This window comes from Sander vitreus, chromosome 21 (assembly GCF_031162955.1).
Source record: "Sander vitreus isolate 19-12246 chromosome 21, sanVit1, whole genome shotgun sequence".
NCBI lineage: Eukaryota > Metazoa > Chordata > Actinopteri > Perciformes > Percidae > Sander > Sander vitreus.
The window spans coordinates 2,965,084-2,979,529 of record NC_135875.1 but is presented as its reverse complement, the minus strand read 5'-3'; the positions used below and the strand labels follow the sequence as shown (position 1 = coordinate 2,979,529).

The 14,446-nt window shown below is 41.5% G+C and overlaps 1 protein-coding gene across 2 annotated transcripts; it reads left to right on the top strand.

Moving 5' to 3' along the window:
* The first annotated feature begins 196 nt into the window (after positions 1-196).
* gprc5c (G protein-coupled receptor, class C, group 5, member C) lies at positions 197-12,964 on the top strand. Of its 2 annotated transcripts, XM_078278957.1 has the most exons (6): positions 206-279; positions 445-506; positions 4,076-5,119; positions 7,161-7,261; positions 9,237-9,371; positions 10,732-12,964. In XM_078278957.1, the coding sequence occupies exons 3-6, from the start codon at positions 4,132-4,134 to the stop codon at positions 10,762-10,764; spliced, it is 1,257 nt and encodes a 418-aa protein (XP_078135083.1). In that variant the 5' UTR covers positions 206-279; positions 445-506; positions 4,076-4,131; the 3' UTR covers positions 10,765-12,964. The 2 variants fall into 2 exon arrangements, with proteins under 2 accessions (XP_078135084.1, XP_078135083.1); XM_078278958.1 differs by lacking the exon at positions 9,237-9,371 and having other exon boundaries at positions 197-506.
* The last annotated feature ends 1,482 nt before the right edge of the window (positions 12,965-14,446 follow it).

Here is a 14,446-nt window from a genome sequence, read left to right as displayed (position 1 = left end):
AAAGATAGTGCCACAAACCTGTGTGTGTGTGTGTGTGTGTGTGTGTGTGTGTGTGTGCGTGTGTGTGTGTGCGTGTGCGTGTGTGTGTGTGTGTGTGTGTGTGTGTGTGTGTGTGCGTGTGCGCGCGCGTAGTGCGCGTGGCGCTGCCTGTATGCGTGCGCAAAGAGAGTTTGAGAGAGAGATAAAGAGAGAGACAGAGAGACAGAGGAGAGAAAGGCAGAGAGAGAGAGAGAGAGAGAGAGAGAGACCCCAGCAGTCCGATCGTTGGAAAGCGCTCCCGTAAACTTTTTATTTTCCATTTGATTTGTCGTGAACTGGTTTGTAAACCAGTTGGATGAGGTTTTCTATGCAATTTTCCAAAGACGAGACACTTTTTGTGTGACTTGTATCTCTCTCTCTCTCCTTTTTTCTTCTTTTTTGGTGATTTGACGCCGTTTGGAGCAGGTGGAGAAGCGTTTCAGAGATCAACAACCAGCTGAGAGGTGAAGTCTGCTGACAACATACAGGTAGGCTAGTTAACACTTCAGACTCATTAGTGGGTTCATATTCTTAAAATCAGGCGAATTATCTGCTTCTGGTTTTAAGACTTGAGTATGTTTGTCTGTAGCTATGTAGAGATAGGCCTATATTCACATAAGCCTAAACCAATAATTCAATATGATCGCGTTGATGCGTTTTATTAAAAATACAGGCTACTTTATGTGCGCAATAACTACAATTTGTGCTATTTCTGTCCATTTTAAAGGAGCAGAGGAAGTGTCCGATAACACAGGATCTCATTATATCATGTTTACATGCAGGTTAAAGTGTGTAATGGTCATTTATGCCTCTGAAAACATCGTGAAGTGTGTGTGTGTGTGTGTGTGTGTGTGTGTGTGTGTGTGTGTGTGTGTGTGTGTGTGCGCGAGCGCGCGTGCATGTGTGAATCTGCGTTTAATGGTTCAAATGCATAAATGGGTCATATTGATGCGAGAACAGATCTGCTGCTTAAATGGGCTAAAGTGTACATAGCTGTAGTGAGGAGGAATACAGAATAGATGCGTCATAACTGCACTTTTTTGAGGGGAAAAAGTGAAATCTTTGTGTGTACATTATCATCAATCATCCCCAGCTGCAGCTGTGTGCTTTGTATGAAAGCCACTGAAACGGAGCAAAACAGATGAATATGAAAATATTATAGATGAGATTGATTTGTTCATCCAGGGCTGGATACAGCTTCTAGAGAAGTGGTTTCCAAACTTTTTCACATCAAGGACCTCCAAACTGACACAAATTCGACCTTGGACCCCCATTTGATAAGGATCTGACAGGATTTTTGCTTTTAGATGTTGTTTTTTTTACATAAAGTGTGACCTAAAATAGTCACACATTCTGTCATTGTGTTGCTTATTGATGGGATTATAGATCCCAGCCCACCACGGTTCTAGGGAACCCCTGGGGCAAAAATGAGCTGTGTGACATATTATTATAATATATTATTCTTCTAAACCCTGTGAGTTGTTTGGTTTTATTTTGCGTTTCAGTACAGGATGCCGGCCCCTCAACAAGTTACAAAACATAATTCCAGTTTACATTATATTGTGTTTCAGTTGTTCACATTATCGGTGGTGGAATGTCAGTAATAAGTACATGTACTCAAGTGCTGTGCTTAAGTACAAATTTACGTACTTGTACTTGTACTTGTACTTGTCTTTTCTTTTCATGTCACTTTCTACTTCTACTCCGCTACATTTCAGAGAGACATATTGTACTTTTTACTCCACTACATTCGTCTGACAGCTTTAGTTACTAGTTCATTTAAAAAGTAAGCTTTATATTATTAGTTATTATTATAAATTAAACTACCCATAAATAGGCCTACAAGTCCAGCTGAAATGTTAGTATGTTAGAAAATGAGTATTTTTTTTTAAACTTTTAATACTTTAAGTAAATTTTCCTGATGATGCTTACATCATTTACTTAAGTAAGATTTTCAATGCAGGACTTTTACTTGTAACAGAGTATTTGTACAGTGTGGTATTAGTACTTTTACTTTTACTTTGATGACTGCACATTACTAAATGGGAGTCTGGGGTCTCCAAACATTGTGTTGATTTCTGTGCGATTGGATTAACAGTAAGACATCTAACAATCTGCCCACAAAGGTTCATTTAGTAGCTGTTGATGAGCTTTCAATCACATCTTGATCTTTTCCCTTTATGCGATAGTGACAGTGGATAGACAGGAAAGGGGGGAGAGAAAGAGAGGGGGTGACACGCAGCAAAGGGCCGCAGGACGGATTCGAACCCGGGCCGCTGCAAAGGATTTAGCCTACACTCTACTGGGTGAGCTGGAGGCCGCCCCACACATCTTGATCTTTATCAGAGGTTGGAGTTTACCCAGTGTTAATGGGACTGTAGATTGTCATCCACGTCGGCTCAAAGGTTTTGACCAGCCATATTTCAGAAGACATGATAATTAGCAGGGGTGTGAATCTTCACTGGTCTCACGATTCGATACGACTACGGTTATCCTGTCAACGGTTCAAATTGTTTCCATGTCACGATGCATCACAATGTGCCACCCCCTCAATATTGTTATACATTACCACACATGGTTTTCATCAACAAATTCAAGCAGTCAGATATTTATATGTATATGTCAACTTGTACGACCATACATGTTTACATGTCCAATAAATGCTCCTAAAACCAGAATAATATTGGCCTAATACGCATGTCTTAATCAGAAAATGCTACATTTGGAATAAGGCCTAATTCGGAATATCCAAAATGTAAATTTGGAATATTGTTAAATTATGAATATTAGTGGAACATTAGTGTGTATGTAAACTTAGTCATTGTTATTTGATTAATTTGTTTGGATTTTGATTAAGTATTCTAGGAATCAAAGGTTTCACTTTCCATATGAAGGCTTTATCTCTGCATTTTTTGTATAAACACAAAACAAAGAAAGATCTCAGTTTGATGAGTCAGTCTTCCCAGCTGGGAGTCTTTATTCTTATTTTCATCTACTTTATCTTAACATGAACCTGTTGAGATATTTGGAAAGCCAAACCGCTGCCTTGATAGTCTACTTTGAAGGTCTGCCTTGTGGTCCTACCTTGAGCATTCAGGAATTGCAAACATGCCATCAAACGGTTAGTCCTTGAGCTTTTGATGATAACAAAGGGTGAACTGACTAAAGAGTGGGACCTGTGTTAATACAGAGTCTCCCGCAGGTCTCTGTTTCTCTGTTTGACAGGCCTGGAATCTAAAAAAGAACACTGGAGCAGCTTCAATACTGTGCGTGTGATTAGAGGTCACACCCATATAAGTAGTTTATTATGAGGGACTGATGGCAGTACTCCCAAAGCCACACAACAAAGGGACCAACCAAATCTGGGTTCGTGGAGAATCAGAAAAGGTTGATTACGTTGATCCAGAAAGATCCTTGTCGTGATTGAGTCACAGAAGTTTGAAAGAGTGGACGTCCGCACACACACTTTTATCGATTTGGCTCATAGACTGTCCTCGGTTCAGAGTAATTCAATCTGACGGGGACAAATAGAGCCAGACACAGCAAATAGAGACAAGACAGGAACTGTGGAGATGTTAATTCACAAAGCAGACAAAGTTCCACTCTGATTTATGCTCAATGAAATCATAAAAGTATCACTGATGTGCCACTTTTTCATTTGATATGTGCATCATTTAAACTACAGTTCAACCCGCAGCAGCAGGTTTAATGCACTTTCACCTCTTTGACTCAGATGTTATCGTATATATACAGAAACAATATTTGTCGACAGACCTGATTAATGATTAACATCAAAGTTGGGGGAAAAGTCAAGAATGTGACATTCCTCTGACATTTTTAGCGGCTAGTTGAGTTATTTCTTATGGCTTATTTCTTCTGTGTAAACAAAGGTTTGAATCCCAGGTGTTGCTGTATGTATACTGACTCATGTAAGTGTAATATTTGCTTAATTGGGTGTACGTTTCGTAGTCCAGCATTGGTGACGTCTTTGAGTCTTTGTTAAGATCGGTGCACATCAGATGTTTCTCAGACTCTCCCTGTTTGTCTGTCTGAACAGGTGCTGTAAGGAGCCCAGAACAACTCGTCCAAATTGAACTCTCTCTCCCAGTAGCCATGGCTGCCAACGCCACCCTTACTGGTTGCGGCCCTAACTTGGACTCCCTCTATTACAACCTTTGCGACCTGAATGCCGTGTGGGGCATCGTGCTGGAGGCCTTGGCGGCGGCTGGCATTGTCTTCTCCTTTGTGCTTTTCATCTCGCTGCTGGCCAACATTCCCTTCATGCAAAACAAGAACCGCAAGAGATCGGTTGCCCTCAATGCCTGGTTCCTGATCTGCACCGCCGGTCTCTTCTGCCTGACCTTCGCCTTCATTGTGGGAAGGGACTTCTCCACCTGCGCCTCGCGGAGGTTCCTCTTCGGGGTGCTGTTTGGCGGCTGCTTCGCCTGCCTCCTGATGCAGTGCGTGAGGCTGAACATCCTCGCCAGGCGGGACAACGGGCCCCGAGCTTGGGTCTTATGTCTAGGGGCACTGGGGCTGTGGCTGGTGGAGGTAGTCATCAACACGGAGTGGCTGATCATCACAGTGGTGCGCCACCCACAGGGGCCACTCAACGCCACAGCCGGAACTAGCAGAGCCACAGCCACGCCTTGCAACATCACCAACGAGGACTTCGTCATGGCGCTGATCTACGTGATGACCCTGATCCTCGCTGTAGTGGTGGCAAGTCTGACCGTCATGGCAGGCAAACACAATAAGTGGAAGAAGGACGGCACCTTCATCCTTCTAACCAGCTTGTTCTCAGTGGGTATTTGGGTGGCGTGGATCGTCATGTACGTCTACGGGAATGGGAGGAGAGGGGGCCCCACATGGGATGACCCCACCTTGGCCATCGCTTTGGTGGCGAACGCATGGGTGTTCCTGATCCTCTACACCATTCCTGACATCTGCAGTTTGACCAGCGACGATGAAAGCCAGCAAAGCCTCGGGCAAGATATGTACCCGAGCCGAGGAGTCGGCTACGAGACAATCCTGAAGGAGCAGAGCTCCCAGAACATGTTCATGGAAAATAAGGCTTTCTCTATGGATGAGACCAACCAAGGTACAGTCAGCGTCACATGTTGTTTATTTCATCTTTATAAACCCAATCACAATGTATGTTTACTTATGTTTATGTATAATTTCCGGGTTGAAAACTGCATCCTGTACATACAATTTAACAGCACCCATCAAACTGGGACAACTGGATATACTCTCATGTCCTTCATCTAAAATACATGTTTGATGCTTTCATATGTCAACACTTTCACTAACGTTAGCTTCGAAAACTAATTTACCTGTTGGGCCACAGACTAAAGAAAATGACCACCCAAACTAGCAGTCAGTTGACACGGCGGTGTGATGTCGCTGTTTGTAACTTTAGATTTGGTTTATCAAAGACACTTTTTGGACCCACGGTTTGTCGGGGGAACGTCTGGTAACATTGTACACTCCATTCTTTGTCCTTGCATTGGCTGTGCATTAGAATATCACAGAATATACAGAATGACCTTTTACAGATGCGTGATGATTGAAATTTCAAGACCACAAAAACATCCCAACAGACCGATTACCTTGCAAAATGTCCTGAAAAGGTTGTTTTGCATCTATATGCTGACCCCACAGAATGTGATATGCTGCTGTTCAAGTCCCGGGCTGATGCAGTAAAAACACCACAAAGCTCAGCACTAAAGTCTGTCGCGTCCCAGCTCGCTGCTGATCATCAGGGCTACTTGTGGAGTCAGTGGATAATCATAGATGATGAAGTAGACTGAGTGTTTTTTCACCTGTCTGTCAGCTTGTGTCACTGTGGTGTAGACGTGGAAAGCAACTATTTATATTTGATTATTTCCATTCTGGGAGAACCCACAACATCTTTCTAACAGCTGGAGTTAGTTTATAGATTTATCTTTGGCATTCAACATGACATAAATATGGCTGTTATGCAGTGAAATCTTCAAAGGTTAATCGATTAATTGATTAGTTGTCAACTATTAAATTAATCGGAAACTATTTTGCCAATCGATTAATCGATTTGAGTCATTGTCTTATAGAAAAAAAAAGAAAATCTTCTCTGATTCCAGCTTGTTAAATGTGAATATTTTCTAGTTTCTTCACTCATCTGTGACAGTAAACTGAATATCTTTGAGTTCTGGACAAAACAAGACATTTGAGGACGTCATGTTGGGACATTTTATAGACCAAACAACTAATCGATTAATCGATAAAATAAACAGAATTACTGACAATGAATAATTGTTAGTTGCAGCCCTAATTTTTAGGGACTCTGATAAACAGCCTTGCTGCCCAGTGACCAATTTACGTATAGACATTATCTAACATGTTTGACACCTTACTGAAACTAAAGATTCATGATCATACATCATATAAAACATAAAGTTTTCAATTCTTGATGAACCCTAAACGCTGTTCGCACAGCTGTTGTGTGATGTGAAAATGCTCAGATCTGAGTTTATGATACAGAATTTGACCTCAGCCTTAATCATTAACTCCCCAGTTAACTCCCTAGATAGTTAACTTATTTCTTCATATTGTGAGGTATGACTGAAAAGTCAATAATATTTGTCACCAGCACCAGGACAGAAAAAAGCTGACCAACCTTCTGGTCACATTGCTTTCCCCAGAGTTGCAGTCAGGTAATGAGTTCTCTGAATCACTCCTGTTAATGAGTGTCTAGGCTCCCTATCCCACATGTAAACACTGCCACTCCGACTCCCACCAGCAACATCACACCTCATGTTTGCATTGTTCCCACAGAAACTGAGGTGTGGCAACAGTTTCATCCGAAGGGAAAAATAGTTGACGCTTGGATCCGCAATGGCAAAGTCTTCTCTCACATCCATCGCTACTGGGTGTTTCTACAGGATACATCACTGAAATCACAAACGACAGATAAAGGAGAGAGCAGCCTCAGGTTCTCATTTGGCTGATGAAGTGCTGCTTATCTTCAGTGATTGTAATATAAAGATTTAAGAGATTGTTGCCGGGGGAATGATAGCACTTAAAAGGCCCTAAAGATATCGCTCAGAGGGCTTGTTTAGAATAATGGCATGCGTTGTGTTGTCTCTGTCTGTCCATTACAGGGTCCAAGCCGGTGTCTCCATACAGCGGCTACAACGGTCAGCTGCGGAGTTCAGTCTACCAGCCCACTGAGCTGGCAATCATCAGCAAAGGAGTGGGAAATGTGAGCATAGACCCAAATGTATTTGTTTACACAGACACACCTGAATGTGGCATGATCAGGCACATTCTAAGCTGGTGCACATGCACTCATATATCCTGTTGCAGGCAAATTATTATTGAAATGAAGAGCCTTTGACACTTTCCAGGAACTATTTTGACGTATTCAAAACAAGTTAGACACAGTAATGGTTAAATGTGTTTCCCACGCATTGGTGTCTAAGTGACTAATTTGAAAGGACATCTTTGAAATTGGTCAAGTATTGAGCATGAACGCTGTAACCGGCAGCCGCAAACCAGGCTGCAATGTATCCATATAGGGCAAATGTTCACCGTCAGTATGCTGTTTTTGCCGCTGACAGGCTCCGATTATTATAAGTGTCTGACAACGTTATGGAAAGGATCCCTACAGAGATAGACCTTTTTGTTAAAGAGTAAGATCCTATTTGTTTAACCACAAACAGCTCTGAAATCACCGTCGCCAAACCCACTGTACTCGATGTAAAAATAATCAGGACTTTTAGCGTATATGGAGCCAGTATATTTTCACATTTAAATGGGTGAATTAAACCAAACCAGAGTGGTGATTGTTGGAACAGAAGATGAACCAAGACAGCTTTCGGTAGTTTTTTTTTGGTTTCTGTTGACTTTGAAGTTGAAGTGTGTTTTATGACGATAAAATGACTGTTTATTTACATGGAGTCTGGTGAGTTTGATGATTGTGAATTGAGAGCCGTTATGTTATGTTACGTCATGTTAAACAAAAAGGATCTTACTCTTTAACAAAAAGGTCTATCTCTGCAGGGATCCTTTCATAATGTTGTCAGACACTTAGAATAATAATCTGAGTCTGTCAGCGGCAACAACAGAACTTTTAGTGGACGGAAATATATGGTGCACAGTTTCCCATTAACATCACATTGCAGCTACTGGACCACCTTCAAAGATTGTTGTACCCATTAGTCACTTAGACACAGAGGATCCTATCTTGCACCCGGCGCAGCGCGGCGCAAAGTCCGACGCAAGTGTCTTTGCTATTTCAAGACCGTCCAGTGCCCACGTCATTTACAGTAAATAGCAAATGCACCTGCGCCCATCTTTGCGCCCATGGGCGTGCTGGTTTTACAGGGAGGTGTGTTCAGGTGCATTCTTGGCGTATTGCTATGTTGAGGCAGCGGGAAGTGATCATGCCACTGACCAACCAAAACCTGTCACCTGTCAACAAACATGCAGAAGATTATAAATAAAAATATTAAGGTGGAAATCCTCCATCGTAATAGCAATGTACCAAGGTACAAACGCTCCTGGCTTTTAAAGGGAATGGGAGATGACATTCTGATTGGTTTATTGCATGTTACGCCCAAAACACACCTACGATCAATTAAGACACTAAGTACAACCCTTTTGAACCATGCGGCCGGCGCACAGAACCTTTTTTCCACCATCAAACTAGCAAAAGTGGATTTGGACACGCCCTAAACACACCTGTGCCATGCGCTTCACGCTGTGCGCTTAGATCGTGAAAATAGGGCCATAAAACATGTTGAAAGGTTGAAAAAAACAAAGTTACCCTTTAAGCACAATATGTGCAAGATATTAGTCTTACTTGTTAAGCTAATTCTGGAGTCTGGATATGCTATGTACCTCATTTAATGAGGAGTTGATAACATTTAAGGACAATATTTTACAAGAAGTGTATGAAAAGATGTACTTGCAAAATTGTGGTAAATTTATAGTTTTAATTGTCTTCATTTTAGGCGTAGTGCCGTTTCCAAATTTCACTCAGAGACAATGTTTTCTTGATGTGAGGTATGTCAGATATTAAGCCTTTAAAAATCCAGACCCATCTTTTAAATTTCAAATGAATCAGATTCACGGCAGTTTGTTGTCCCTTTTGTGGAAGAGGTGGTCACATATACCATCCCCTCCCTCATTTCTTGGGTGTTTTTGTCATGGGCCCATGTTATGACTTCATGCAGCACCCTCCGGACGTATCCTATACCACAGCCATTCCCAGAGCCTCCACCCACTCTGCAGCCAACAGCGGGAGCAGCACGCTTTCGGCACACACCGAGAGCGGGAACACCGCACACACACAGACAAACGGAAATAGCGTAGGTTGTGTCCTGACCACCCCTCCCACCCCCCAACGCCTCTTTGCTCCACAGCTCTCCTTGTTTCTCCTTATCAACTCGCAAACTTGCTTTTCTGTTCTCCCGCCTCTGTGCTTAGCGACCCCTCAGCACCTGCCGTATCCATAGTAACTTCTTGTACAGGTTGACCATGAATCACTTCTTTGTCTGGGTTTTTCTTTTTTTCTTACGTTGTGGAGCTCACTCTCTTTCAAGGCCTCTTGTCTTTTACCTCGCTTGCTCATTGGACTTCTTTCTTTCATCTGTTTTCTTACTACAATGCAAGACTATGTTGGTGATAAGGGTCAACTTTGATTTGACATGATTTGTCTCTTTCCGCTCTTATGATAGTCTAGTCTTTTCCATATTTTTTTTTTTTTTTAAAGGAATCCTTCAGTGAAAACCTACTGTGTGTTTCAAGTATGAAACCTCTAGGGCTTGAAGGTGGCTGTAGAAAGTGTAGTTCTCTGATTCATGGAGGACAGCACTGGTAGTCAGTTTGGATTCACAGCTGTTACAATGTATGCCAATGGGACAAAGGTTCTTACAGAAGCTATTTAGACGTAGATTATTCCTCCGCTTTCAAGGTACGCTCTTAGTATAATATAAATGTATACATAGTAGGTCTGTCAAAATGAACGCGATAATAACGAGTTAATGCAAATTCCTTTTAACGCCAGTCATTTCTGTGACGCACGATTAACGCACGCATGTTTTGTGATTTGGGCCTTGGGCCGCTTCGTAGTTTGGAAAATCAGCAGTAATTGAATCTCAAATACCACTTGACCATTGAAAACTTATGATGATGAAGTAGTAAAAAAGTATGTTTAAAAGTAATGTACAGTTAACTATGGACAATAAAATATAGCCTGTGTTCACCAAATGTGTTGGTAGCAGAGTTAGCTCTGTATCTCAACCAAAATGCAAATACATTTGCACCCTGACACTGTAACTGAAAACAGCTAACCACACTAGGAACAAAGCCAAAAAAATCAGTTAAACATATAACAAGAATACATATGGATATTTCTTTTTCCCCCCACCAAACTAGTGCTGTGTCTGAAATCCCCCATTCCCTTCATGATGTCAAAAAAACATAACATAACCCAACACATTGTTCAGAAAAATAAGTCAATACAGTGTACTAGGAAGCAGACTTGTTCCGGATGACCTTTTTGAATCTACTGTACTGTGTCTGTTGTGAATTCAAGCCGCTGTCCTTCACGAGTGAGCGATCCTTTCAGAGCCACCTTTCTAGTTGATACTGTAAACATGTTCTCAGTGGAGTTTCCATTTGAAATGCTGCTTAATCAACCACTCTACTGTCTCTCTTCCTCTGCAGGGGAACGGCCCGCATAGGATGGTCCAGTGGTGAAAACACCCATCAAAATAACTCTGAGTTCATTTGCACCTGCTGACTGTACGTTTGCTGTTCTCCATGGTTCCCTAAGCTGGTTCTAAGAGGAATCCTTCAGCCCAGACCCAGCCCATGTGGAGGTGAACGCTGGGTCACCCCTTCACACTGATGGAAAACAGCTAAACCTTCCTATTGACTGTATTTTACCAATGTGTCACTGGGTATCAGATGGTGTAGGGCTTCATTTGGAAGTAAAAGCGAGGGGATTTTCTGCAGAACAAAGACTTTTTGCTGTGACTGTGAGCTCTCTGCTGGAGCCAATCACACAGATGAAGAGTGACGGACGAGCTAACAGCGCAAATATAACATTCACGTGCACACACACACGTGTAAAAAATGCACCCCCTTTTTCCCCTTACACACACCATAAACAACCTTTTATAGCCTTTACTGCAGCAGCAGAAACACTGGAATAAAAAAACAATATTAGAAGGATTGCATTCACTTCCACACAAAAGAAATATTATGCAAGTGTAATTATAGGAGTCAATACATTTTTTTGTGCCTGGATTGTGAATAGTGTTTATAACCACAAAGTGAATACGTCAAATTGAGCTACTGGTATTGAATTAATAAGTAAATATATGTTGTTAATGTGTCAACGGTTCTACACTGCATGGAAGCATTGTGGGAATATGCATATTTAATGCTATTTATAGCACTAGTGTGTGCTATCTAATTATTTTATCTAATTTCAACCAATCAAACAATCACAAGAACAGAGAGCTGAAATCACGCCTGTGATTAGCTTGTTTCACACTCTATTTCATTTCTATTCTATATCATTCTTGCTAAAAAACAAACATATTATGTGATGCTTTCGTGTCCATATATTCCTAAATAAATATGTATCTACTGCTTTACCTGGTCGTACAATTTGAGAATCTTGTCATTTTAAGTTAAATCTTAAATACGTCTGAGTCTTAAGCTGTGTTCGAAACTTTCCCTATCACGGAAATACTGCACTATGTAGTGTGTTTGAATTCTCCTTTGTTAATTTCATTCACTATATACTTACTTACTTACTGCCCTGTTGGCATGTAGGGCCGCAACAAAGGATTTCCACTTGGATCTGTTTTGGGCCAGTCTCTTTATAGAGCCCCAGGTGTGATGTAGCGTCTTCAGCTCTCCCTCCACCGTCCTGCGCCAGGTATTCTTGGGTCGGCCTCTTTTACGTTTGCCATCTGGTGTCCAGTGAAGGGCAGTTCGCGTGATGTTTTCTTGCTCTCTACATATTACATGTCCAATCTATTTCCATCACCTTCTCATAATGATGGTAGCCATTCACTATATAGTCCAGTATAAAATACCCACAATGCACTGCTAATTTGAGTGTATATACGATGTATCCTACATTTTACTCCCATATATCACAATGCATCGCGGCCACATCTCCTGAGGCAAAGTCACGCAACGATGTGTTTTCAGTGAGTGTCCGAAATCTCGTTTGGTAGTTCCCTATATAGTTCACTATTTAATAAAACACTATATAGGGAATACTGAGTGAGTGAATGAGGGAACGGTTTCAAACACAGCTTTAGCTACAGAAGCTCCATCAAAGCCTCATTGTTGGCTGGAATGCTTTGTCCGAATCTATGGTCCCTAACTCAAAGCTTACTACTATCATGCATTGAGCAGACAGAAAACTACAATTTTATTTAATGGATTTGTCATGTTTCATCATTTATTCTTACAAATCTCAGATCTTTGGCTTCTCTGAGCCAGAGCTTGTTTCCTGAGCCTATAGTCCAAACCAAATATATGGGGTATCTGCTGGATGTCTGTTGGAGGAAAGGAACCTGAATATGTCTGCATCTTACTACCATCGTCATTAATGATCAATCTGTCATTTTTCATCATTTAGTCTCAAATATCTCAGAGCTTTGGCTTCTCTGAGCCAGAGCTTGTTTCGTCTAAACAGTCTAAACCAAAGATATGCAATTCATAAAGAAAGAAAACAGGTTGCAGGTCGTTGTCATTAACCTTTCGAACATATAGCTACAAAAGTAATGCACTGTAATTGCATGTATTTATTAACTGTATGTACTGTAATTCCGTAGGGTATATGAATTGTTGTGCATAAGTTTGTATTCACGTTTTGACCACAGCCTTTATGTGATTTGTCTTTAATATACAGCAAATAAATATTCACTTGTGATGTTATGAATAGTGTGTTTTTTAATCAAAATTGTATGTTCACATGAGGGTGATGAGGGCAGGACGGTGTGACAGGAAGTATGTGGTCTGGATGATACTGGCTAGCATGTGATGGGGACCTCAAAGGAGGCCTTGACTCAGGACTAAACACGCCCGAAAGATCTGCATTTATGACATGGGCAAACCCAGAAGAAAAAAACTGCAGACAAAAACCAGCGAAGACTGTTGATGCCAGTGTTGTAGTACTCAAGATCGGTCTTGGTCTTATTTTGGCTTTTCCCCTTTCCTTTATTGTGTTATATATCTTTTTTGTGCACGTTATAGGTTTACAAAGTGAAAAAGCCCAAAGTCCACCCCAAAGGGACTTACCATCTCCAACAGAAAACACTGTTCACAAACTGCTCCAAACAGCTCTATTGTAGTCCAGCCTTTACTTCAGAGACAAATGTGGTCACTTTGGAACACACGTTATAATGCTCGCCTAGCTGCTAGCATGGCACGCCCTCATACTCTACTCCTGACTGGCTAGTAGTCCTTACCTAGGTACTGTCAGGACACGCCCTCATACTCTGCTTCTGACTGGCTAGTAGTCCTTACCTAGCTACTGTCAGGGAACGCCCTCATACTCTGCTTCTGACTGGCTAGTAGTCCTTACCTAGGTACTGTCCCAACAAAGATGGAACAGAAGTGAGATGTCTCACTCTGTAGCTAAAACAGAGAGCTCAACACACAGGGTGAAAAGAGGAGCTGCAGCAATGTGCAGTACAACAAAAATATAGTGTTTTTTGAAAATTAAACCATGTAAACCTATTCTGGTACAACCTCTAAATACAATTATGAACCCGAAAATGAGAATAATATGAGCACTTTAAGACCACTTTTTGAAGGTCTCGGTCTCGTCTCGATTTGAATAAAAAGGACTCAGGATTTTATTTCAAGACCGGTCAAGACCATAACTGCAGGGATATCTCTAAACTGCCTGTGCATTGTCTGATTTATGTGTTAACATCATTACTGGGATTGGATGTAAAACTGCCTGCTTCAAATGCAACCAATAACTTGACTCATTTCTAATTTAAAATGTGTTACTGTAGACCCCCTCTCCCCGTTCCCTTAACACACACTCCCAAGAAAGTGAATGTGTGAGACAGGAGAAGAAGTTCTGGCTGTCTGGCACTGGTCTGGTCTTGACTTGGTCTCGATACAATCTGGTCTTGGTGATGACTTGGTTGGGTTTAGGTGGTCTTGACTACAACACTGGTTGATATACATTGACTTTTATTTTGCTTAGAATTTTGCTATCTACTACGGGTGTCAGAGTTCTCAAAATACACGCTTTAAACATTTTTGTTGCCACAATAAGAGCCACTAAATGGCAGACGTGTACTTTACAACTACAGTTTAAGTTTCTCAGAGTTTACAAGGTGCAGTTGAAAGGACCACTAGTTTAACAAGGTGCACCTGAACACACCATGGAGTCCCG

What these genes read in the sequence shown, in the direction of transcription:
- gprc5c (XM_078278957.1), top strand. Translation starts at nt 4,132, where the DNA reads ATGGCTGCCAACGCCACCCTTACTGGTTGCGGCCCTAACTTGGACTCC. An exon ending in TATGGATGAGACCAACCAAG is followed by an intron (nt 5,120 to 7,160) that starts GTACAGTCAGCG and finishes TGTCCATTACAG; the next exon opens with GGTCCAAGCCGGTGTCTCCA. An exon ending in CACAGACAAACGGAAATAGC is followed by an intron (nt 9,372 to 10,731) that starts GTAGGTTGTGTC and finishes CTTCCTCTGCAG; the next exon opens with GGGAACGGCCCGCATAGGAT.